Raw genomic sequence first — 27329 nt, 5'->3', positions numbered from 1 at the left:
GTCGGCGGTGCTCCCGCGGTCCTCCGCCCTGGCGGTCAAAGACCGCCAGGGTCAGAATGACCACCATAATGTTTTCAGAAAAATTTGATGGCCAAGCTTCTTCCACCTGCATAATGTATATAATACATTGAGTCATTTAGGTTGGTGACGAGGCCAGCACTGGGAAAACTGTCAGGGTAGCCATGCACTTTACAAATCATAAAATGAATGAATGCAACGAGATTGGCCCCATCACATAATAAAAACATTTAACTCTGCAGTAAAATAGCTCATTGGACAATGCTTCTACTTTCGGAACTTGGTGGAACCTGCAAGTCACAGGTCTGAAATCAAACATGAACGATCCTGAAATGAATAAAATAGTATCATTGAGTTGGGCAACTTTAGAATGGGAAAATTTCATACAGAGAAGAGATGACTAGTAGAAAAACTGAGAGATTTCGCCACAGCTTGGTGCTCTGCCTGAAATGCAAATTACCATGCACTAACTTTTTAACAGCAGCACAAAGCTGAACAACCTTTAGAGAGAAGGTAAGAATCTCAATGTAGTGCTTAATTTATGACAGTGTTTGCCAGTGCTTAGGACAAGTACTTATGTTGTAACACTGGAACTTGTTTATGACATTTCACCACATGGTGGCACTATCAGTCTGTTTTAAAAAAAAACAACACATGAGCAAAGTATTTCAAAATTCAGTACACGAATAAAACATAATAATATCAGGGTGCTTGTTTCATTCTTACAATTTTGGGTCACCTACAATAGTCCAAGCTGTCACATTTGTAAAACTGTAATAGTAAGAAAGTGTCATTGGTACTGGCGTTTGTCTGATTCTGGCAGGGACTGCAGGTAAAGCAAGCTACACTGACCCCCTTAGAAATCTCTTGGGCCCTAGAACCTATTTAAAAATTAATCACTAACTCAATGTTTAGCAATTTGTGTTCACTAGAAAAATGGATGGTTACTAATAGAAAGAAACCCCCCAAGTGAAAAGCAAGCGAGGAACTTATGAGGTAGCAATAAAAGAGTACATCAATGCAACCCGATATTTGGATAATTTGAGGACTATACAGAGTTGGTGATTTCTTGGGGAAGGACACCAAACTTGGCTCACTCCTCAATGCTACTGAGAAAGGACAGTTTATACAGGGGAGCTCTCCTTTTTAATGTGAGGAGTGGAAACGATCAAGTCTCAGATTGCCCATCTTTGTACTTGAACCTTCTTTCATGGATTTGTAGTTCTTTCTTATATGCCACTAATGGGTTTGGCCCATGGGAAGTTACTTCAGAGGCTGCCACTGAGAAGGTTCTTAAGTTGGTGCTGACATGCACTTATGAAACGTTTTCTACTGTTTAAACATGAGCTTGAGTTGAAAAGTGGGCCCTCCTAACTAAAGGTACGCTATTTTTGTCAACGTCTCAATGTTTTCTTTACATTGAACTGTCATCAATTGAAACAGCTTCATGACCTTAGCAAAATGTTTTTCTAAAAAGCCGGTAAAAATCCTGCAAATGTATGTAATGTAGGAGGCAGAAAAAAGGAAAACTTTTGCAGGACAATTTTTCTGCAAAAGGGGTCAAATCTCTTTTAAAAGTTATTTTTGTGCATAATTTCCCTCATAGGTGAATTTTGTACATAGTTGCCAAGCTTTTGCACGTTCACAAAGTTGGGAACTCTGCAGACCATGGCGGGCAGAAATTCAGGCCCATATTTATACTTTTTGACGCAAAACTGCGCCAACGCAGTTTTGCGTCAAAAAAATTAGCGCCGGCTAACGCCATTCTGAAGCGCCATGCGGGCGCCGTATTTATTGAATGACGTTAGGCGGCGTTAGCCGCTGGCGCCGTCTGGTGTGCGTTAAAAAAAACGACGTACACCAGGCAGTGCCGGCGTAGGGGGATATGGGCTTGGGCGTCAAGAAATGGGGCAAGTCAGGTTGAGGCAATTTTTTCGCCTCAACCCGATTTGCGCAATTTTTTACGACTCCCAACCCCCATAGAAATGACTCCTGTCTTAGCAAAGACAGGAGTCATGCCCCCTTGCCCAATGGCCATGCCCAGGGGACTTCTGTCCCCTGTGCATGGTCATTGGGCATAGTGGCATGTAGGGGGGCACAAATCAGGCCCCCCTATGCCACAAAAAAAAATATATATATACTTACCTGAACTTACCTTAATGTCCCTGGGATGGGTCCCTCCATCCTTGGGTGTCCTCCTGGGGTGGGCAAGGGTGACAGGGGGTGTCCCTGGGGGCATGGGAGGGCACCTCTGGGCTCCTTCAGAGCCCACAGGTCCCTTAACGCCTGCCTTTTGCAGGCGCAAACAAACGGCGCAAAAGCGGCCGTACGTCATTTTTTTTGACCCACCCACTCCCGGGCGTGATTTTTGCCCGGGAGTATAAATCCGACGCACATGCCTCGGAGTCGATTTTTTAGACGGGAACGCCTACCTTGCATATAATTAACGCAAAGTAGGTGTCCATGCTAAAAAATGACGCTAACTCCATGGACTTTGGCGCTAGACGCGTCTAACGCCAAAGTATAAATATGGAGTTAGTTTTGCGTCGAAATTGCGTTAAAAAAAACGACGCAATTCCGGCACAAACGGAGTATAAATATGCCCCTCATTTCGCACACCTGTAATTGAATCCTCTGAAAAACTATTACATTCATACCAGAAATAATACGCACTAATCACATCCCTGTCACGATTAGGAATAAGATTTATGGTTCAGTGGTGTGCTAGAAAACTGTAACTCTGCAGCATGCCTATGTAAAGAGAAAGTTGCAGTAAACTTAGGAACCCATCACAGGCTTTTGTGTGATGGAGACTCGTGACCCAAATCTTCTGGTGTGTGCTTTGTGTCAGTGGTTCCCAAACTTTTTAGAACCACGACCCAATTTTTGAAACAAAGAACTTTTGCAACCCACCTACCTTTAAAGACATGACGTGGGGGCAGTTATTTAATGTCATAGTAACATGCTTTCAAAATACTGTGAATAACCAAAATAACATACTGTTTATATTTTTTTGTATTCCTCTCTAACAGCAATTGTTTGTAAATGTGACAAACCTGACCACACCCTTTGACATGTCTTTATGGGACTGTGGCCAAGAAACTGATCAGCCCAAAAAAGTGGCAGATGGGGAATTGCACTGGAGCTGGAACACTTTTCATAGTGGGTGCTCACCCATGGTATCTGTTCACAAAAAAACACAAAGCTGTTGATACTATTCATTTTAGAAAATTTGAAAAACACCTTCTCCCCTTCTGGAGCAGAGTATGGTGTAAGGCATCATATAAAAACGAGGGCCAGTAGTGCACTTTAATTTGAATTGTGTCTCTCTCTATATATATATCACTTAAAAAAACAAAAGTTACAGGGACGTTATAGTTAGGCTCACATATTAAACATACAAAACCATAGAAATTCAGCAGTTGTAGCTATAGTTATGTCAAGGAACTAACTTGTGCCCTACGGTAACTATAACTTGCGCCCTCGTCATGGACAGTTTTCTGATTAATAGTTTTACTGTAACTGGTGCAGTGATAATATCAAAGATGCCAAAGAAGGTGTCGTTAGTGATGTAAAATGTAGAGTAATTAGCTGTGCATGGCGAAGGTGCAGTTATAGTTACCTTAGGCCTTGAGTTATAGTTACTTGAAATAACCTTGCTATAACGTCACACAGTAGTATGTACGGAAACTTTGGGGCATTTTTATTATGCCCTAGCGCCACCTTAACGTCATTATTTGTGACATAATGTGGCACAACAAGGCCGAAATCCCTGTGCCGTATTTACAGAGTGGCGCAATGCATGTATAGGGGGTGTTCCCTCGTTAGGGGAGCCGGAAAAATGGCGTAAGGAAATCTATGAGATTTCATTGCACCATTTTTTACGGCACTTTTAACTCCTGCTGAAGAGCAGGCTTTAACAGGGGGCTACCACTCTTTAGAATGGGGCTCTATGTACTATGCAGGAGTAGCGCCAACATTTTGGCGCTACTCCTGCAGAGCACATCAATAGCGTCATGAGAAATAACGCTATTGCACCCTACCCTGAGCCATGGTGCACCGCATTTTAAATACGGAGCACACATGGCGGTAGGGGGGTGCTAAGGGGGCACAAGGAAAGTGGCGCTGCACTCAGTGCAGCGCCACTTTCCATAAATATGCCCCTATGTCTTCTGCACTAACACCTAACCCTGAACAACTTGGATATACAGTGCACTCCATTGAACCAGTGACACCTATCCTCATACCTCTCCTTAGAAGTTAGAGCAATAGTGATATGTAGTGCTGTCTGGGAAGGGAGTAATCTCTCTGATAACATCTTACCACAGTGTCTCTGGTAGGGTTTGAGAGAAATGTATCTCTCTACTCATGCCTCTTCTTATGCTGACCGGTATGCATAGTAGGCATGATACCTCTGCATATTATAATGTGGCAAGAGACTGGTCTCTCTCCTCTGACCTCTCTCTTGGATAATGCTTGTGTATTTAGGGTGTGAAAAGTGTATTTCCTTTCTGGCCACAGCACTCCCCGATGTGACAGAAGTACAAGTAAAGTATAGATTTGAAATTACCTTTATGCTCAAAGGTCTGTCTTGCACAACAACTACATAGACTATATAGACATTGCTCTCTCATGTGGCACATCTCACCAGGGTAACATATGTGCAAAGTATACTGTGGGTTGAAACTGTTCTCTCAGCACATACCTCTCTTCATACTGATGAATGTTCATAGTAAAGTATAAAATTGAGTATTTTCTCTCTTGAGAACTGTGTCTTGGACAGCTGGTGTGCATATTTGAATGTGGAGACATATTCACCTCTGTTTCAGATGCCTTCCAATAGCAACACCCATATGTAATAGGGTGTGCACAGAAGCTGATAGCAGTGTGTGTTACAGTATAAAGATGCACCACCCTCCGTGTTAATACCTCTCTCTTCTATCAGAATTCCTTATGTGACAGCATGCACAATGACTAATCTCTGGAAGAACACCTCACTGTTGCACTGTTAGCTTCATTACAAAATAATTGGCTTCTCCCTTACCAATTCTCTGTAGTGTAAAAGAGTAGCATAGTACCATATATATACATGTACATGAAGCGGCATATCATAGGAGTTTTGGTGATTTGGCCAGAGCCAATGCCAGGACTTGAACTTGACGCCCCCAATTTAAAGTCAGCAGCACTAATCATCCGGCCACATATTTCTCAATTGATGTGTGAAAGTCATACACAAGGGGACGATTGTATAGGATTACATAAAGAATGCACATTCTCTGTTAAAATGCTTTTGTTAAGCTAAAAAACTCAGCAGCAAAAAATACTGTAAGGCTCACCTGGAGTCTTGCTTGCAAGGGTTTGTTTTGAAAATTGACTGAGTTCAGCGCCTTTGCACCAGTGGTGCTGGAACAATTTACAGAGTGGGGAATGCTGACATTAATGTTACATTACTGAAGTCATAGAGACTGTGAAAAATCCTAACTTCACACAAAGTGCAGCAAATGTATTCAGCTTGAGAGGAGTGAAGGTGTAGTATGTAGCTGATAGTGCATTTTAAAGTACATTGTTGCAAATCTATTACCAAAGCATCTTGCGGAAGCACACTGCAATTTATAGACAGCTAATATCTATTGAAATTGCCACTAAATTTGTGCAGACCTACACTTTTTCCTGATAAAAACCATATAGCACACAAAAGATGTGGAAATTGGGTTTCAGTGAATATTTGTCATTTGTGCAGTAAAACTAAAACTGTCTTGATTTCTTTTGGTCCTATTAAAATCTTTGTTTCCATCACACTTCAAAATGAATAAAAAGTGTGCTTAATTTCTACTTTCCTAACCGCAGATGTATTCTCCAATATGTGTGCCATTAATGTAAAAGTATTTACATTTTGTGATGTGTTACAAAAATGGCATCCAACACCCTTTCTTTTCCCACTCCATTTACCCCAACAGGATAGGATCTCTCTTTTTTGTTTTACATCTATTGATGTGGACAGCTACTGCCTGATTACCAGGCCATGACATTACTATTGACTGGTGGCAGTTATTTATAATAGTGCAGTACAGCCTTTTTTAGCTTTCAAGCTGTCCCTGATAAATCTATGTCTGGGCCTCTTATTTCCCCTGGTCGTATGTGACGTGCACATGGGTATGTGTGATGTGTGGTACCTATCTTTGGATCTCTCCTTGAGGAGATAGCCTTACAGTGATGTTTTTTACAATAACATCACCTTGAAACCTGTACCATGTATTGCTTTTGCAACGCAAAGCCTTTACCACACACACCTTTAGCACACATGCCTTCAGCACTAAGGTACGTTGTTTAAGGTAAGTGTATTTATTTATATATATATATATATATACATATATATATGGTATGTGTGTGTGTCTATATATATATATATATATATATATACATATATATATATATATATATATATATATGTATATATATATATATATATATATATATATATACATTGATATGATATATATATATCTATGTATATATGTATGGGTTTAACGTACCTTAAATATAATTACCCTGCATTGTAAAGGCATGTTTGGTAAAGGCATATTTTTGGTAAAGGCTTTGCACTGTAAATGGCTTGCACAGTGAAGGATTTGTGGTAAAGGCATGCATTTTAACACTATACAACCCTCCCCTTGATATATGTAGCTCCTAAAGTTGTAGAGTGTTTCATAGGGTTTGGTGGTAATCAGTGATTGTTGTCTGCCCTCTTCCTATTATTTCCTTTGCTGCTCCTTAGAATCACATCTTCCACTAGAATTCTTTAGAAAGGTAAGTGCAGAGACAGCCTGAAGAATCATGTTTGGGGAAGAAGAACTAACATTGTATGGGTACATGGGTGTTGGTCAAATCAGTTCCAGCAGGTCAGATTGTGACTTTACCAGAGCAACACCTACAAAAAGCAATGGTTAAGACTGCCCACCTCATATGGTGAAGAGGGACTGCGCACACACTCAGAAAGATAGTTTTAGCTGAAACTGGTTGCCATGGAGCAATTTCACACTAAAGAGTATATGCTCTTAGTCCAATCTTAGCTATCTGGCTGGACAGTTGGTTTGGTCCATCAGCACAGGGCAGAGTATAAGCTGACCCCTTCAGCATATGTAGTGTTAACATTTGACTTTAAGGAGCTCGCTATACCTGTGAAGTGGAAGGTGAGACCCAGAGAACGAATACTTGGCTGTCTCCTGTTAGAAGTAAAGACTATGGGCCTGATTTATGAAAAGTTAGCACCGCCTTTATGTCATTTTTGACACACAAATGGCACAACTTACAAAATATCATTATAAATATATATTGTAAGTTTGCGCCATTTGTGCGTCAAAAATGACGTAAACGCGACGCTAACGTTTCATAAATAAGGCCCTGTATGACTAGGAATTCGGAAGAAAATCAGTTGCTACGATCAGACCTTGGAGGTGCCCTATGTGAAGAGGACCTGCCTTCCCTGAGTTCAGCCTTTGAAATCCTGCCATGAGTGAGTGCGCAACCCTGAGTCTGCAAGACTTGGAACCTGCAAATACTGCCCAGCACAACCTATGTCTGTAAAGCTGCTGTGCTTCATCATGCTGATGCTGAGTGAGGACATTTCCTGCAACCATTGATTGTGTGAGATCCTGTGGAGCTACACTCTACATTTCCCATTTCTTCTGCTGTCTCTGATCCAGATGTAAGGAACAGTGTGCCCACACTTGGCATTTGGCAATTCTGCTATGCTTCATGATCTCCAGAGTAATGAAGTACCTGCAATCTCCATCGTAGCACTTCTTCAGCTTTACATGTTGACTGTCTGCTGCACCCTATTTTGTTTCTGCTTCGTCTGTATTTGGTGCCTGTGCAAGCCCTTTGCTGAACCCTGCTTTGCTACACTTCTTCTTCTGCGACCAATGATCCTATGTTGCCTGGTGCACCTCAGCCTCCATTACCACACTTCTGCCGTGTCTGATGACTGTGCAGGCTCATGTTCTGCACCCTACTTTCTCACTGATTCGGCTCATGTGCTACACCATATATTGTTGCACTTCATCTGAGACTGAGGCCATGAGAGCCTGCACACTACAACCCCAGAGCTTAAGCTAAAGAAATATTTGTTCCAAACACCTAGTTCAGATGGGCACTCCTCTGAACAGTACCCTTCAGGATTAAGTCTTGACAGTTCGAGTTCACCACCTCCACGTCAAAGCCTAAAAGTGAATACTCTGCCTTTCAGTGAGGATGCAGTAGTGGCTAGTTGGTTCCAATATATCCATGGACTGAATCAGTACTTGTTATAAACATTGCCTAACTATCTTTTCAGTCACACAACCCAGAGAACTAGACTAGCACTGGTGGCAGGGGCTGGAGTATTTAGAATCTCAAATTTATTTTGTTAAGTGCACAATACAAATTCCAGAGAACCGGCACTTTAGTGAAGCTGAGTTGGAGGTTACAACTACAATAAGCTTAAGCAGCATGTAGAAAGAGTTCCAGCAGGCTTGTAGGAAGCTGGCCTGGTGTGTGGTGAGCACCTATGGTGTTATCACCTTATACCAGGTCCAGGTATCCCCTATTGGTGAAGTGTAGGCAGTGTCTAGGAAGCCAGGGCTCTCTAGAGGTAGCTGTGGATGAGCAGCCAAGACATATCTAGGACATATGCAAAGCTTATGCAATACCACTATAGCCACCCAGCACCATCACACATGAAAGAACCACACAGTGTTACAAAAATAAAGGTACTTTATTATGATAACACAAATACTAGAATGCTATTAGGCAGCCCCCCCCAACTGGAGGTAAGTACACACACTAAGTATATACACAATAGCAATCAGTAAAGAGCATAAAAAGCAATAAACATTGGCAAAGTATTAGACAACGGTGGAGGTGAGTACCAGAATAACCCCCAGTGACCAGGAGACAGAGGTATATACCTGGTTTTCCCCAGACCTAACAGGAGGACTTTGGAAAAGGATTGTGCAAGACCCAAACAAGACTGGGAGAACCCAAAGGTGGATTCTGGCAGAAGAGGACCTGCAAAGGAAGGGGACCAAGTCCAGTTTGTGATGAAATGTGTCCGGTTGTGGCAGGAGCCACAATCCCCTTTTCTGCGGATGAATGGGCAGGTCGATGCAGGATGAAGAAGACCAGCTGTGCATCACAGGAAATGAAGAGGAGTTCCTAAAGTGATGCAGTCAGTGTCCCATGTCATCTGTCGGGTTGCAGTGGGTCAGTGGTGCAGGAAGCCCACTAACAAGCCTTGGTAAATGGAACAGAAGAAAAAGAAGTGTTGCTAAGCTGAAGAGGACCAGCAAGGCCCAGGGGACTCGACCCAAGGAGGGCAGTCCGGGGTGACCCTCAGCAGTTGGAAGAATCACAAGAAGAGGAGGCAGCCCCAACAGGCAACACCCTTGCAGCAGGCACAGCAGTCGCAGTGAGGCCCACCCAGCACACCTGAAGTGAAGTCCCACGTAGCTGGAACAGCAGAGAGGAGACTGCGCTTGGCAGGAATAAGTGCTGGAGGTCAGGGCTACACAAAGCCTGGAGATCCATTGGAGGAGGAGAAAACAAGCCTTGGTAGCTGCCAGAGTCGCAGTGCAAAAGGGGTACAATCTTGCAAGGAGGGGCAAGGGCTTGCCGTCTCCCAAGTTGGACAGCTGGCAGAAAGGGTCAAGAGACAACTACAGACCACCACCTGTGATGCAGGATCCACGCAGCTCCTTGGGAGAGAAGATCCACCCAGCCAGGTATTGTTTCAGTTGGTGCCTGCAGTTGCAGGGGCAGGACTCAATTACTACAAGGGAGATTCCTTCTTACTTCTTGGTGCAGGCTGGAGTCTCGTCGACCTCAGAAGATGCACAGCTGGGGAGATTTTGCAGTTGCTGGAAGGAGCCAGAGAAACAATGTTGCAAAGCAGAGTTGTTGCTGAAGTTGCAGATTGTTTGTTCCTGTGAAGTCCATTTGCCATTCCAGTAGCCAGAAGATGAAGTAAGCAATGCAGAGCAGTCCTGCTGGAATCTTACATGTTAAATCTGAGGGCCCACCCAAGAGGGAGACCCTAAATAGCCCAGGAAGGGAGATTGGTCACCTAGCAGGGTGACCACCTATCAGCAGGGGCCTGTGATGTTACCTACATGACCTGGCCACTTAGATGATTCCAGGGGCCTCTGCCCACCTTGTTTTCAAGATGGCAGAATCAAGTGGCCACCTAGAGGAGCTCTGGGCACCACCCCTGGGTTGGTTATGGACAGGGGAGTGGTCACTCCCCTTTCCTTTGTTCAGTTTCGTGCCAGAACAGGGATCTGGGGTCCCTGGACTGGTGGAATCCGGTTTATGCAAGGAGGGTACCAAATGTGCCCTTCAAAGCATACCTGTGGCTTGGGGAGGCTACCCCTCCCACAGCAAATCCTTTGTTCTGCCTTCTCCTACATGAGCCGCCCAAGCAGCTGGAGGGCAGAAACTTGTCTGAGGGGTGGCAGCAGCACAGGCTACCCAGAAAATCCCAAAAGGCTGGTATTAGCAATGCTGGGGGTCCTCTAAGGAGCCCCCAGAGTCCATGAAATAACACAACCAATACTGGCAACAGTATTAGGGTATGATTCCAACATGTTAGATACCAAACATGTCCAGGTTCGGAGTTACCCTTATGTAGCTGGAAACAGGTGTCCAGTACACTGGTAAAATGGCTTCCCCACACTTACAAAGTCCAGTGTAATGGAGCTGGAGTTCGTAGGGACTCCTCTGCTCATGCAGGGGTGCCCTCACACACAGGTACCTGCACCCTGCCCTCAGGGCTAGGAGAGCCTACCAAAAGGGTGACTTACAGTGATCTGGCATAGTGGCCTGTGGTGAAAGGGTGCATGCACCTTTTCAAGCAGACTGCAATGGCAGGCCTGCAGACACGTTTTGCAGGGGCTCCCATGGGTTGCACAATACATGCTGCAGCCCATGGGGAACCCCTGGTGCCCCAATGCCCCGGGTGCCTAAGTACCATATACTAGGGACTTATATGGGTGCACCAGTGTGCAGAGGCCTAAGCAACCAAATTTAGCAGGAGAGAGCACACTCACTGGGGTCCTGGCTAGCAGAATCCCAGTGAAAACAGTCAAAGCATACTGATAGCAGGCAAAAAGTGGGAGCAACCAGGCCAAAAAGAGGGTACTTTCCTACCAGGCTGATTTGCAAAAGGCAGAGTTACTGAGCTAATAAGTTGTCTGAGCTAATGAGATAGCAAATGAGATAGCAAACCGCCAACTTCTTAAACTGTTAGAGTATCCCCTTCAGAAGATCATTCTTTAAGCAGAACCACCACTGTTAGTTTTCTTGCACTCTCTTATTTCCCCACAAGCCACATCCATGATGCTACAGTCAGTGCTGCACCCCAGATAGTGCTGTGCTGGTACTTAGAGGACTTGGGATAAATATGAGGCTACAGAAGGATAGGGAAGAGAGTATTTCAGAGGCTGAAATTCACACTGGAAAATAAGTGACTTGCATATGAGAAGCAGGTTAAGGAGCAAGGAATTAAGTTGGAAGGAAAAAAGCTTGCCAGCACACTAGAGTTTAAGAAGATAGAATTAGAGACAACCAACATAATCTCAAGCACTCCAGCACTTAGTAGTATTTTCCCATGCCTTCATATCGATAAGAACTTGGATGCAGGTTTGCTTAGATTTTATGCAGCGCAACGCAACAAGACAACTTGCTCCACTGTATCAAAGGGAGAGAACAGGAATGCTCCATAATAGCAAACATATGGCGCATTTTGCTTTCTCTATCTGCTCTGGTGCACTTGTGGCTGCAAGGCATTAATGTAGACACCCTTGTGCCATAGTGCTAGGGTGCCTGTGCTACAGGCAGGATTATTTTTGTGCAGGTAGAGCATCTTTCTGCACAAAAACAGTCCTCATAGGCATTTTCCTCTTTCTGCATGTGGTGCAGAGTGCAGCACACATAGTGGTATATTTAGGAGCCCCTAGCGCCACCTTAGGGATGCCATAGTGTCATTTTATTTCACTAAGGTGGCGCTAAAGTCGCTTTTTCCATGCACCATATTTACAAAGTGCCCCAATGCATGCATTGAGCCACTTTGTAAACCCATGTGCCACATTATGCCTGGGCCAGGAATAATGTATGCAAGGGGGGCTTCCAGGGCTTGGAGGCCTGCAAAAATGGTGCAGTGAAATTTAACAGATTTCACTGCTCCATTTTAGGCATCATTTTCAATCACTGCTTAGAGCAGGCGTTAAAATGACTCTCCCATAGAAACCTATGGGCCTCCTTGCACTTCGCTACACTAGCTTCACAATTTTTTACGCTAGTGTATCAAAGTGGCACAATAGCATAACATTTTTTGACACTGTTGTGCTAACGACTGCCAGGCTGCACCATATTTTAAATACCACACAACCATGATGTTTTTAGATGCCATTAGGGGGGCATAGAATAAGTGGCGCTTCATCTCTGATGCGCCACTTTTTCTTAAATATGTGCCATATAAAGAGGAAATAATGAGGAGAAATAAACATATTACACTTGTTACACATCCCTGGAAAGGTGTAGCATTTTGATGCATTCCTCAAATTTGTTAGTCTTTGTAAATCTGGGAATGCACCAAAAATCATGGGTGGACATGTGGAAACACCCGGATTCCACCCCTGGAATGCCTTGGGTTACTCCAGATTTACTTTGCCACACAGACCCCCACAATCCGGGTCTTTGTTGCCAGCTATACCACAGGGGCTGGTGTGATAGCTTGAATCAAGGAGTTTGAATTGGTTTCTGTCATGCATAATCTAAGCAATGTGTTGAAATCCGGGGCTCTACGAAACAGATCACCACTAACGGGAAATGAAGCTGTACTTGAGTTGAATGACAGTGACAGGTAAAGAGTAGATGCAGGAAGAATGCTTTTATAGAATGATTTGGACTGACCCCAGCTCAATTTCTTCGAACTCTTTAAGAATGCCCGGAAGATCCTTAAATTGAATTCGGAGGCGTTTATGAAGGGCATTCATAAGTGTGTGAGTGGGTGTGCGAGGGAGAAGAAAGTCACAATCTCTGGCACTTTCTTTAATCTGTTGTTAGGTGAGTAACGTTTGAGCATTTGCCTAGTATACCTGCATTACTATTTGCCCAAATTGCAGATCGTTGATTCTAAAGTATTTTCAGTTCATGATGTCAAGTAGCTCGCAAACCAAGAAGCTCAAAACGGCTGGGGTAGTCAGATAGTGAGAGTGTATGGAGATAAAAAATACTTCACGGCAGGTCCAAAATCTAACAGTGATTCCCAGGTGACACTACAAGGAGAAAAGCCAGAGAGGAATGGATCCTATTAAAGGGATTAGAATTCTAGGAATGGTGAAGGTATCTCAGCGGCGTCTTCGCCAGACACAACTGGGACATTAAAGTGCCAGAACATATCCCAACATCACAGGTGTTTAACCCGATTTTTGGTCTGAACGGCCACTCCGATTATTGTTAAGGGCTGTGGATGGCAGGGGGAGCAAGATAGGACTGCATATTCGAATCCCTCCCAAAATCTAATGTATGGGCATGTTTTACCCAAGCGTTTAACATGTTTTCTGAGTGTGACTTTCTAGATCTCCTTTTCGTGAAATATTATATGACTATTTCAGACACTTCCTATAAGGCCTGCCCTTCAAACATTCTCTAGTGGGCAGTAGTTACTCGAGAACCAGCTCTACAAGTTAGCGTTTTATTCAATGAATCGTTACCAAAGTGCTGGCATTATAGAAGTGCAAGGTAACATGGTGCATAAAGAACACCCGGGCATCTAGGTCCCTAGTTTTAACCGTGATTAATTTCTACATTTTCTGATGTCCAACCCCTCCTTCTCGCATTGTAACCTCTACCTTTAAGTGTCCTTTTTTATTGTTTTTATGTACATGGATTTCTCTTATGTGCCCCTCACGTCTCCCTGTAGTCTATACATTATTTCATTGTTCTATTTGTGTCATAGAACTGTGGTTGAAACATTTCGCCATTTTGTAGTTCTTTCCTAGACTGAGTCGAGTCTACTTCCACAATTCCTGGAAAGTAGTTCTGTAAGTCCAGCAGTAGATAAAGCAGTGATGTCTTATGCTGTTCCCTATCTTTTGTAAGTTTCACTCCTTGGAGAATGTTTGTGGCCCTCTGCTCTGGTAACTGCATTTGGTGGGGATACATTTCTCTTGTCAGAAGCAATATCTCTGGCAGCTGGAAGACAAGATTTTAATATCGCCTGGCAAAATAAAAAAAAATGTTGTGGCGTTTTACATACTACTTTGGGCCAGATGTATCAAAATCACATTTTGCATTCCCTAAACAGCGAAGTTTAGGAAATTGCTATTTAGGGAATGCAAAATGCTATGTAACAAAGTAGCAATTCCCTAATAGCAATTCCTACAGAATCGCAATTGCTATTAGGGAATCGCTATTAGGGATTCTGACTCTATTCGTTGAAGGCCCATAGGTGCGATTGGTTTTGCATTTCCTAATTTGCAATTTCCTATTAGGAAATCCCAAATTAGAAAATGCAAAACAAAGGGTGCCGAGGGCCTCAGGCCCCATTTGATGTACCTCCCCCAAAAAAAGTTGTGCACATATAAAGCACATACATGTCCTAGGGGCATGTGTGTGCTACATGGCACTTTAAAAAAAATGCATTTTAATGCATTTTTTTAAATTGCACATGGCTACCATCAACTTGGAGTTGATGGTAATAGCATCTCCTACATGCCCAGTTCGCATTTATGAAGTGCTGGCCACATGCGCATAGGGAATGGCAAAAAGGAATTCCCTATTTTCTATTTTCTATTTAGGGAATCGTAAATAGCGATTCCCGATTTGGAGTTTCAATTTTAGGGATTCGCAAAAAATTGTGATTCCCTAAAATGGGACTGCAATGCCTTTCATACATTGTGAAAGGCTATTTTGCATTCGCAAATGGTGTAATTTAACAATTCGCACCATTTGCAAATGCAAAAACTTTTGATACATCTGGCCCTAAGTTATAATAATATATGTCTCTCGGATAAAGAAGTGTGCCCGACTCTGTCTTGTGTACAACCGATGTCTTTGCAGAAACAAAGCTGATTTTTATAGTATTAGTCTAAAAACGTTTCAAATTGTGTATATTAAACGTGTATATAAAATGTTAGCAATGATTATCAACATGTTTGCCTTTAAGCTGGATATCCTCTTTAAATTAACATGAGAACATACATGAGTACTAGTGACATGCTAACTCTGTATTAAATTAGAATATCTACAACACCGAGGATTGGCCCTTCTAATTGACTAATAACCATTTGTTACCTTGAAATGTGACTATATTCTGCTTTGAGAATTATTGTTATGCTTCCCATGAAGAGTCCTGCGCTCCCTGGGAATGGCCATTCAGACCCTACGTTGGCATTAGTTGGTGTTGTACTTCTGTTTAAAGATATTTCCCAAAATGACACGTGTTGACGAGTGAATGCCTCTGTTTCAGATCTGAACCTGCTGGACTGGAGTTATGAAAATCTAATTGCTTTTGGGTTGAACTCATCTGCCCACATATGGGATGGCGAGAGCTGTGGAGCCCTTGGACGCATAGACCTAAGCTCGAGCTCAAAGTACATCTCCTCTGTGTCCTGGATAAAAGAAGGGGCCTGCCTTGCTGTCGGCACCAGCGATGGTGAAGTACAAGTACTGTTTGAAAACTAGAACGATCTACTGGTCTTGGGGGATCAGGGGAACAAGAAGTAATTTGCAGCGAGTGTGTTCCCAAGGTGCTTGGTGCCAAGTTGTACACCCTAAGTATAACAAGCATTCTTTAATATACAGGGCAGATGCCACTCAGGCTACACCAGAGATTAGAACATCAGATTCTAGGGGATTTCTGCTATGGTGTCAGCCTACTATAAGCCACACTGTGGATCCCTCAACTGGGCCAGAGAAAAAGATCCAAAGTCATAACAGCTGGAAATAGTGCCAAAGCGAGAGAAACTATAGGAAGAATAAGTTGCATATGCCTGCTGCTTGTCCTCCAAAGCATTATCCTTCCAAAACGTGAACCAGAAATGAGATGGCTCTGTGAGTAAACATTCACTAGAAGCGTCTGTTGTGATCTAAAGGGCAAGAGTTCAAATCCTCATCTTCCATTCTTTTGATGCCTTTCAATTGAGTACCGTCGAATTGAAAATTGGTAATTTTTAAAGCAAAAATAACCCTAGTATGAGTGTACATAAGTGTGATATAAAGCTCCTTGCAAATTATCTCTTTTCTCCCGTGTTACATATGTTCCTTGTGTATTTTCACTTAAGTTTTAATGTTCTGTTTTTTTTATTTTGAGCCTCTACCTTAGAATTTTCAAAGTATTATTTTGTGTTTTATTGTGCAGCGACCCACTGCCACTCAGGCTTAATTTATAATAACAACTATAAATAATTTATAAATGAAACATCTTTGAATGGTAAAGCCTACTTCTAGATTCAGAAAGTGCATCCAACCTGTTTGATCTGAAATAGCTTTCACACTGCGTCTGTTTCGTTATGAATCATTATGCAAGTAGCCGTGTTCCCTGACCAACATTGCTGGGGCTCTTAAACCCACACATATCGAAAAGACACCCAAAAGATACATACTTACGTAAATTGAAACCTAAACCCTACCTGCTTGCCTACCCCATGCAGACATACCTCAGACACCCCTAGAAATTGTCAAGAGGAAAGGCTGCTTATCTGAACATCTGTTCCTGGAACATACGAAGCTCTATCCATAAAGAACTCTTGCTGCCAATTCATGGTTTCACCTGCAAGAAAAGAAACAAAGGGTCATATTTATGAAAAGTGGAGCATCATGTCATGATGTCTCACTTTTCTTGCGCCCCATTGCGCCCCCCTAATGCCACCATGTGTGTGCTGTATTTATGATATGGCGCACCATGGCGCATGTTAGAGATCTAGCGTCAAAAATGTTGACGCTAGTTTGGCGCTTTGCAGGATTAGTGCCAAAAATATTGATGCTAATCCTGCAAAGTGACAGGAGGCCCATTCAAAACAGTGGGAGCCTCATTTTAGCACCTGTCTTAGGCAGGTGTTAAGGCCTTTTTACCACCGGAATACCCCCCTTGCATACATTATGCCTGGCGCAGGCATAATGTGGCACAAGGGATTACAAAGTGGAGCAATGTGTGCATTGCGCCATTTTGTAAATATATCACAGTGTTTTTTGCCAACCTAATGCCACATTAGCATCAGAAAAATTATGCTAATGTGGCGCAATGTGGTGCAAGGGGCTTCTTATTCTTAAATCTGGCCCAAAGTGTTGTTCATCTTATAGACATTCCAAATTCAATCATGCCTACACAATGGTGCCTATTCCCGCCGTTCTGTGCGGTAAGGAAGCTTTATAAATGCTTTCAACTTAAAAGGATTGATCTATTGCAAAATGTAGGAAAGCAATACATCTGTTTCTATAGGAACTCATTAAAGATACTGAACTGCATTTCTTATAGACTGTATAGATGAAGAGGTTCCCGCAGCAGAAGGTGATTGGCACAAAGCAACAAGCTAATCAGATGGGATCTGTTGGCCCACTATTGAACAAGATGCTCATATACAACCATTGTCTTGCACAGATGCAAGTGAATTTCTGTCAGTTCTATGCCCAATCATCAATATGTGCACATGCCACCTGTTGTGATTAGCGCAGATTGTCATATTACATTTTTATATTAGTTATTAGGCATTTCAATATACTGTGATTAATTTAGAATATGAAAAAAAGCTGGTTGACCATATTACCATATTCTCTATTAAGAACAATTTCATAAAGTATGCGGCAACTGATAAAATACATGTGCATAAAATGAAGATTTGACATATAAATGACAGAAACTCGGTGCACATTGTCATTGATGAAGGCACATATCACCAAAATCAGAAGGAACACACCGAACCTTAGCAGATAAAAATGTATTTTGACTTCAGCTGGACTCAGTGCTTGTTAGTAGAGATTGCATTCAGCAATAGTCCTATTCACAAACTACTTTTTTAACGAGTTTTCCTGAGCATAACGCCTTAGTGCAAGATAAAAATACAGTTTTCTACAAAGTTCATTTTATGTAAAAATATTTGTTAGGGCTAAATAAGAATCTATTCAATATAAATTGATGCAAAGTCGCGATTTCCCCACACCTGACAAAGCTATAACCTTCACTCACTCTCTTTGCAAGCTTGATACATTTTTCATTGACCTTTGTGAAAGTTGCAAAAAATCATTGCAAATTCACACACTCATTCCTGAATCAGCAAAAGCCTTTGAAAAATAACCAATATCCACTCCCATCCACAGCTGCCCCCGCAGGAGCCGACATCAGGAGGTACTTCATCGGCACAGTCCATGTGGGAAGAAATGGGAAGTGACTATTTTCGGATAGCCTGCATGAGTGGCTTAAGAAGAATGGTATCAGTGGGCTAGATGGATGAAAATACATAGGGAGAGTCATAACAAGGTCAAGATAGAAGAATTGGGGCAAATGGTGACTGATTAGCAGCACATTGAGGAGCACCCTGCAGGGAACACTGGATGAATTAGCCTCTGTAAATCCTTAGCAAGAAAAGGGGGAAGATTCCATCTGCGGTGATGGCCATTACTCAAAAAGCAAAGTGCTCTTTACTTTCTTATTGGAAGTGATGCCCTGTATGTGCATGCATAGTAGAATATAGGGCTTCTTTTAAACAGTTTTGCTGGTATTCACTGTGATATACAACATAGGACATTTGTATGCCGGAGTACAACACCATCTTATTTTTAGTATTGTGCGTAGCAGTACTAGGGGAAAACTGGTGAATTAGTGAGACGTTGCATTTTTAACATTAGAGAAAGTATGTTGGGGAAGCTTTAATTTCTTCCTCAACTCTTCACTGGATTAATGAAGCACATTTAATTGTGAAACTAGCACATTCATGCAATATTTATTTTCACTAGTTCAGGCAACCTAGTGTGAATAATCTGGTGCTTTCTCTCTTCCTCTGTCTACAACGTCAGTGTCAGGCTCCATTGTGCAACCAGTTGCTTCCTTTTTCACTTCTGCAGCTCATCATTGTATCACAGTCCACTTCCTCCACAAACCCGGCTGCCTCTCTTCACTCCCAGGACATAAACTGGCTCCATTCTTACTACCTGTACCAACTGATTGTTGTGGGGTGCCAGTGACCTGTTCCCTAAGCATAAGGTTGCATTCTTGGGTTTGATGTATTTAGAGGCTACTAACCCATCCTTCCTCCTCCTCCTATCACGCCACATTATCCGATTAGGAACATTTAGACACATTGACTTGTTTCTCCCCTATCATCACCCAGGCCCGCCTCTTGAGTAAGAAGCCTTGGTGCCCCAGTGACTCGTTACACTGCACCCAATTCTGCTGCTACACTTCTCTGCTGTAGACACTCTCTTTTAGGATCATGGGCTGCTGCTTCTTGTTCTTCAAATGGGCACTCTGTGACCTTCCTCAAGGCTCTGCCTGTGGCTTTAATTGGACCCTACTGCCGCCAATGACCATGCCACTCGGCTCTGCCACCAGAGCAGTGGTGTAGGACAGCTAAGATGGGTACTTTAAGGTGCAAACCTGGGATAAAGGCCCATGGAGTAGGGACAAGAGCCAATGTTTAGTGCGCCTTACTATGTGTGTCCACTGCTGAGTCAAGTGCCCGAGATGGGTTCTGAGGTTAACAGTGGAAAAGGAGTTAAATCTACCCTCACCTTTCCTCTGCTCATATCTTTACAAACTGTTCTTCTGTAGGTGAATATGTGGTCCCAAGCAACCTTATACATCATTTTCATTGCTCAGTTTTCCTTCTCTTCTCTCAACTATATTACATCTTCTCTTCAGTTGATAGGCCATTGTTGCTCTGTATTCACAGTTGCTTTTGATCATTCTCACTTTTTAATGTCTGTCCTCATCTCCACCATTCTATTGCTGACCCTTCATTTCTAGGCTTTGTCAAGTTCTTCCTCTGCACAACTTCCAAGATCTGTCTGACATTTTATTTCCCCTACTCTTTCAACACTTCTTCCAAACTTTTCTTTATCTTCTTTGACATTCCTCCACCAATTTGTTTCCTGTTCTGTTTGCCACATTTTTTCATCTTTAGTCTATTGTCACACTTGTGCTCTCCCTTTTTCCTCTATCTTATTCTTCACAAATGTTCTAGCCTCTCATTTTTTTTAACTGTTTCCCCATTTTCTTTTATTTGGCTCTATACTTCCCTCGTCTGACTATTTTTATTGATTTTTGTGTTGTCCTTTTTTCCACTTTGTCAACTCAGTCATGCCAATCATTGTTCTTGTTGTGCCTGCCTCTTGTTTCTAGTGATCAGTTTTTCTCCATTTTCCCTTACTGTAGCTTTATGATGCCTTGCTCTCTTCTTTATTGCCTTATTGTCTATTTTGCTTGAGAGTGGCAAGTGCTTCCCCCAGATCACATGTTTCTGTTGTGGGCTCATTTTCGCACCTTTCTTGGGCACGTATATTTTAGCTTAATTTAGGCCTGCATCCTGTGCCCTTTTAACCAGCTAAATGCTCTAATTTCATTTACTCATTTTATTCATTTTAGTTCAGTCTGCTTTCTAGCTGGGATGTGATTCTGCGAAAGCGTTGTTATTATTTATGTGCATGATATTTCACCATGTACTTCTGCCCAAGGCTGACAAGAACAGTACATGATAATCTATCTAGTGTTGTCACCACAAGTGTGCATAAACAGGCCAACACTTAGTCAAATGCTCATGTCAGGCCTATTTCACAGAACATAAACATGTTTCTTATAAAAACATCATACAGGTCAGGGAAGGGGAGGGAGGTCATTCTAGCCAGGATAGCCATCCATGCTGTATGCCATTTCACTGCTGACCTCAGCCTTGTCTCTGCAACCAACTAATGAGATGGCGGGCAGAACCCTGTTTACACGTGCTCCTTTCATGGATTAAGCATGGGTAGAATGGGCTATCACCACTATGCTTTCACTAGGAGTTAAGTTAAGTAAGATTCCTGTAGCTGTGTTACTCTAATATGCTTGGGTTGTTTATTTTCTTTTTACTGATCGCAACAATCCTAATCTTGCTATTTCTCAAAAAAGCTAAATATCAGTTTTTACTTGCTGTTAGGTCAGCAATGTAAATTTATCATGGAACACACACACTCAATTAAAAGTTAAACTCTGTTACATCTGCAGTTTATCAAAAAGGCCCGTTCATACCCGATCCCAAAACCTACTCGGAACACAAATGGATAATGTAACAATTCACAAAACATCCTGTTCTAGCAATAACAAACCATGGGCAATACATTTAAAGCAGTTGCAGAAGGGGGCTGACCCAAAGCCCTCTTTCTGCACTTCTTATTGTACTATTTAGAGCTTTATTGACAGGAGGTTGTCCGAGCACAACCACCCTTCAATGACATTTTCCACTTTTTTTTGGTTGATTCAAATTCTGTTGAAAAGCTACTCATGTTTTGGTGTACAATTGCACAATTACCAGACATAATACGGCCCCTGGTACAGAGTGAATTTCAGATAAAACTATATTTGTAAATATTTATGCAGAACTTTTCAATGTTATGTTACCCGCATGGCATGCTCATCTGTTGTTGTGATAAGGTAGCACCTGCTGAGTTCTTTGCTGAGAATATTCTTTTTGTATTGCAAGTTGTGGGATATTGAAACAAAGAAGAGGTTGCGGAACATGCTTGGACATGTGTCAGTGGTTGGAGCGCTAAACTGGAACCAGCATATACTGACCAGGTGAGTTTTACAATATCTTCTAAAGATACATAGAAAGAAAACATGTTTTAATGGGGGTTCCTTGACTTGGGCCTTTGCACAGATTACGTTTTTAAAATTGTAAAGAAAAAAAGTACGTCATCTTGCTAGAACTCATATGAGACATTCCCATCTGACCACACAGAAATGCCTGATGAAGTAAGTTATGTGGTGTGGAAGACGTACACATAAATATGTATTAATTACAGAGATGAACGTTGGCAGGATCTGTGGGGCCAAACTTTTACAATTCACCCAAAAAAAGGTTCCCCTACTTTTTGTTCAAGACAACCCTCTGGGGACAGTTAATTCCAATATTTTAGATGCTTCATCCAAAGTGAAAGGGAGGGGTCTCCTGTGCTGTGCCTCTGAGGAAAGGACTAACAGCTAAACAAGAAACAATCCTTCTTGACAGGGTGCTTGGTGCATGAAGGTAAAGGTTGATTGACTTTAACTGATGAAGCCCATAGGAAGCTTCATGATGCTTCATGATGACAAAGATTTATTCTTTTGCCGAAGTATCGCAAGGCTATTATCAGCTGAACTGTGGAGTGTGTGCTCTTAATGAACAGTTTAAAAAATGTTTACACTAGGTACCCCCTGCGGATTACTAAAATCTGTGGTCCTGGTTTACCAACATTTCATGCAATACAGCGAAGCAAGGAAAGTTGCTGTGCTGGGTTGCATAAAAGAGAGCAATGGGAAGTGCACCATGTTTATGAAGATATAGCGCTCGTCTGCTCTCTTCTAGTGGTGGTGCACTTACGGCAGCCTACCACTAACACAGGTATGCTTGTGTCATGTTGAAAGGATGCCTTCATTGTGGTCAAAATCGTTCTTGTGCAGTAAGGCACTCCTTCCAGCACATAACTATTCCCAGAGGAGTATTCCTTGTTGTATGTGTGCTGCACAATGCAGCACACATGCAAACAGGAAGTAATGAGGAGAAATAAAGATATTTCTCCACGTTACACAATTCTTGCCTAGTTGCTCCATTCCGGCTCAAACCCATGTTAACTACCTTTAGTAGATACGGGTTTGCATCAGAGCAGATGGATGGATACACAGGAACTCCCATGCTCCACCCATATAATGCTTTCTCGACATAAGGTAGCACAAGGGAGTGCTTTGTGCTGCCTTGCATGTTTTTTTTTCTAAATAAAACCAAGCAAATCGATTGTTGTGTGGCTTACTAAATGCAAAATTGGATTTTGTGTTGGGACTGCACCATAAAAGTGACACACCCCAGATGCAAAATCTTAGTAAACGTAGGCCTACATTTTTTAAGCATTTGTTTTATTTTAAACCTAAATCTTTTCACACATTTCGTGACAGATTTATACTGTGTTTAATGCAAGTTGAAAGTAATGACACACATTTACAGTGCTTTCTATCAGAAGCGGGGACCTCATAGCCTTAAAAATACTTGTCACCTTTCCCCACTGCACCAACCATGACTCGAGTCTGTGATTGCTGATAAACACACAAACTTCTGCAGTAATCGCATTAACCAACAGAAGTATCATTGTGTAAAATAGTGTATTTCCCACTGACTGGTTTAATTTGCATTTACTTGTCATTGTAGATGTGCAGTGTTGTGTGTGCAGTTTTATCTGAAGGTAAAAGACAAGGGATCAGTCATAAAAAGTCAAACATCAGTAGAATGGCACATCTGTTCACATAATGCACTGATTATTGTCCTTATAGGAATGTGACTGTGGTGAGGTGCAAATAAATAACAAAATAGCTACAGAAATGTTATTTTTTAGGCACATCTGTCCCCATAATTATTTTAATGCCCCCCTAACCACTGAAAATTAGAGCGTTGCAATACCGGATGTAACTGAAAAAGTTCAGACATCATAAGTCTCATTATAGAAATGATGGTCAGTGATTGGCTAAGCTAGCTGTAAGGTAGTGTCGGCAGCCCCCTATCACCAATTGATCGAGGGCGTATACGCTGGGAGTGTCAGTTGTATGCATTAAAGTCGAACTGTAAAATTGATAATCGATTCCTTAATTATAAAGCAGACATTTTCTTAGACTACCCTTCCAGAAAGCTGCAGGTCTCTTTTCATCACAGATCTTCACAAAAGGAGACGTCACTGTGATGTACAGCATTAGTTAACCTGATTCAGAAATCTTCTGTGAAAAATAACATTTTGATTTAGTGCAGGAAATATTGACTCACAGAATCAGGATTTGAGAAACTTTCAAACCCAAAATCACACTTAGAACCAATTACACTGTTTACAAGTTTTACACATGGTTGCTCCCAGGAATTGGAAATATGGTGAACACTCACAAAAGATGTATTTTTTATCTATTCACGTTCGCATTCCTACAAGGACAAAAATCAGTGCACTGTGTGAACCGATGGACCATCCTACTGATGTCTGGCTTTTTATGACTGATATCATATTTTCCCTTGAGTGGACTTGATGTCCTAACCTCTGTATTGCTTGCCCCTATCTCTCTGTTTGAGAGGAGCATCTATCCAAAGTGCACCTCTACCCATAGCAGAGGGTGACTACTTTCTCCTCACCTGGTAATGTTAAAAAAATCATGAATGATGGCAGCTCATTGGTACTTCTAGGGTGCAGGCCCTTTCAGCTTTGAGCCTGGAATAGAGTCTACCAACACACTTACAGAAAATCTGTTTGATGCACGATAACTTACATACTGCACACCTCTTTCAGCGCATTGTGTGGCTTTATGTGTGGTATGCTTTGGATTATGTGCTTTACTAAGGGTGTCCTTTTTGAGGGCAAATATCTTGCCTAACTAAATTGAGATTCGCTACATCAGAGGCGAAGCCATTCCGTTTTCCTTGCCATTGAAGAACTCTCAGTGACTACCACTTAAGAATTCTATTCTACCCCAGTTTATGGGGTGCAATCCACATAGAGACCAAAGCCCTGCTTTGAAATATGCACTGGCTAATATTGTTTTTGATGCCTAGACAATCCAGCTCCTGGATTTGCCCAGCAGCAACTCTAATTCATTTAGTATGTCTGACTTACAACATTTCAATATACATTTCTTGGAATATTTGTTGTGCCTCCTTTCCTAAAAGTGTGAAAAACTGCGTACTAAGCTTACTTTTCCTTGGGTTGGCTGAGGATATGGATTTTGAAGGTAGCACACATTCTGATTGGAACAAAGCTTTCCACCAGTACACTCAGTCTTGGGTAATTCCAGTACTTTGTTTTTAGCTTGACTTTGAACTGAAGCTTCTGCAGCACGAGCTGAGAGGAGGATCACATACATATTCCAGGAGTTTGATGTACTGTTCCCTTGAAGGCACAACATCCTATGGAAGGAATATGTACATATATTCTAAACAACTGACAATCACTCTGGGTAGCATTGCAAGTCACCACTGTTTGCCCATAGCACCACTCTACACAGAGACCCTCCTTATATAAATCAGTATTGACCTTGCTTCTTTTGATAGCCTTGTGAGTCCATCCCAAAGCGCCAAAAAAGCCACCCTCCTGAACACAAGAAAACCCAGACTTTTAATATCTCTTCTGTGAGGTATAGCTTGGATCCTTTGGCACAATGAGCAGGGGACCCACATCTGGACATACCACTGGAAGTTAAGATTCTATATCAAATGAACAAAAGATGATGGAAGAAGTGGTTGAAAATGTTCTAGATCACTGAAAATCTTTCTGTGTAGCATTTCAGCCTGTCGTTTTCTGATAATTATGCCACTCTAGAGAGAGGAACCGCCATATGGAAATCAATGCTGACCCTGCCCCTCATGGGAACAGTCCATCCTGAACAGCCAGTTATGGCCCCTTCCAGATCGTAACACAAACAACCCCAGATCAGTTTTGGTTTTATCAGTGAGGTATAGCTTAGATCCTGTTGCACAGAGAGCAACAGACCCACATCTGGGCATACTTGTGTATATTTAGGTCACTACAGCAGACACTCAAAGATAATGGGAATAGTGCTTGCCACTAGTCTAAACCACTGGCAATCACTCTTGGTACTATTCCAACTCATATTTTTTCACCCACTGTGCCTTTCTAGACATAGGCTTGCCTTATGCAGATCAGCACTGACTCTGCTTATCATGCCAGATGAGGTCTCCAGAAAGAATTACAAACAACCCAGACTAATTTTAGCCTTGTTAGGCTTCGTCAGTGAGGTACACCTTGGATCTGTGAAGCAGCGAGGAAGGGACCCACGCTTAGTTATTCATTTGGCCACATAGGTCATTTTATTAGACATGCAGGTTGATCAGAGGATAAAATAACAGTGCTCCCATAAATACTGCCTAGTAACTACAAATGCCCCAGAACTCTTTTGAATAAAGATAATCTTCCAGAGTGAATAGCAGATTATTGAATTCAGTGTAACACACGTGTTCCCATTGCTGAGCTTTAGGTCTGTCTAAGGTTGTAAATTAAAAAAATGGGTAAGTGATGATGATGAAATATTGTAAAACCACCTTATCATTAAATGACAGAGTGGGCCACATATAATCAAAAGGTATTTCGGATTCATATGTCAAGTTCAGTAGTAAATGGGTACACGGTTCTTAATCTCCAATTCTCAAATATTCATGGTAGGTATTGTAAGGCTTCAGGTTGACTTATCTTCAGTAAACAAGAGATGAAGAGCCCCTCACTCAGGGCCTGATTCAAGGGATGCATATTCTAGGTATTATCACAGTGTGATGGAAGGCGGGCCTGTTCAACAGTTTGCCAGCGCCAGATGCCAGGCTTCAACAGGAGGAGAAGGAAGCTTTAAATAGAATGGAAAGGGAAGGGTGCTTCGAAGAAGCATACAGAGAGGGCTGGGCAGTGATGGGAGTTATAAAGCTGCAGGTGAGAGAGAATGAGGTCAGAAATGGTGGCAGTGAAACTCTTCAGGTGTGGCCAAGCATCTAGATACTTAGGGGCAGATTTATGAAAAGTGGCATTGCACCTAGTGCAGCACTACTTTTCTTGCACCCCTTAGCGCCACCATTATAGCACCATATTTAAAATGCAGTGCACCATGGCGGTATTTAGGGTGACTAGCATCATAATTTTTTACGCTAGTCTGGCGCTTTGCAGGATTAGCTTAAAAAATGATGAGGCTAATCCTGCAAAGCACCCGAGACCTATTATTATCAATGGGAGCCTCTGTTTAATGACTGCACTTAGCAGGTGTTAAAAAATGCTGATTAAAATGGCACAAACGAATCTCAGAGATCCCTTTGTGACATTTTTATGACCCCCTAGCACCGGAACGCCCCCCCCTTTGCCCCTTGCATACATTATATCTGACTCAGGCATAATGTGTCGCAAGGGGTTACAAAGTGGCACAATGCAAGCATTGCACCACTTTGTAAATATGGTGCAGCGTTTTTCCCCTTCCAACGCCACATTAGCCTAAAAAAAATAACGCTAACGTGGCGTTGGAATGGCGCAAACCATCCATAAATCTGGGCCTTAGCCTGTACATTTCCAGGTCCTTTTGGAAATGGATT

At 42.2% G+C, this 27329-nt stretch overlaps 1 protein-coding gene across 1 annotated transcript in view; it reads left to right on the top strand.

The window, feature by feature from the left end:
• CDC20B (cell division cycle 20B) overlaps positions 1-27329 on the top strand; it is a 221578-nt gene that overhangs the window by 136817 nt on the left and 57432 nt on the right. The window contains exons 7-8 of the mRNA XM_069222003.1: positions 15524-15720; positions 21726-21820. Of these exons, the coding sequence (XP_069078104.1) occupies positions 15524-15720; positions 21726-21820 (292 nt within the window). The remainder of the gene's footprint in view (positions 1-15523; positions 15721-21725; positions 21821-27329) is intronic.

The sequence above is a fragment of the Pleurodeles waltl genome, chromosome 1_1 (assembly GCF_031143425.1).
Source record: "Pleurodeles waltl isolate 20211129_DDA chromosome 1_1, aPleWal1.hap1.20221129, whole genome shotgun sequence".
Taxonomy (NCBI): domain Eukaryota; kingdom Metazoa; phylum Chordata; class Amphibia; order Caudata; family Salamandridae; genus Pleurodeles; species Pleurodeles waltl.
This window is presented reverse-complemented; position numbering and strand designations above follow the sequence as displayed.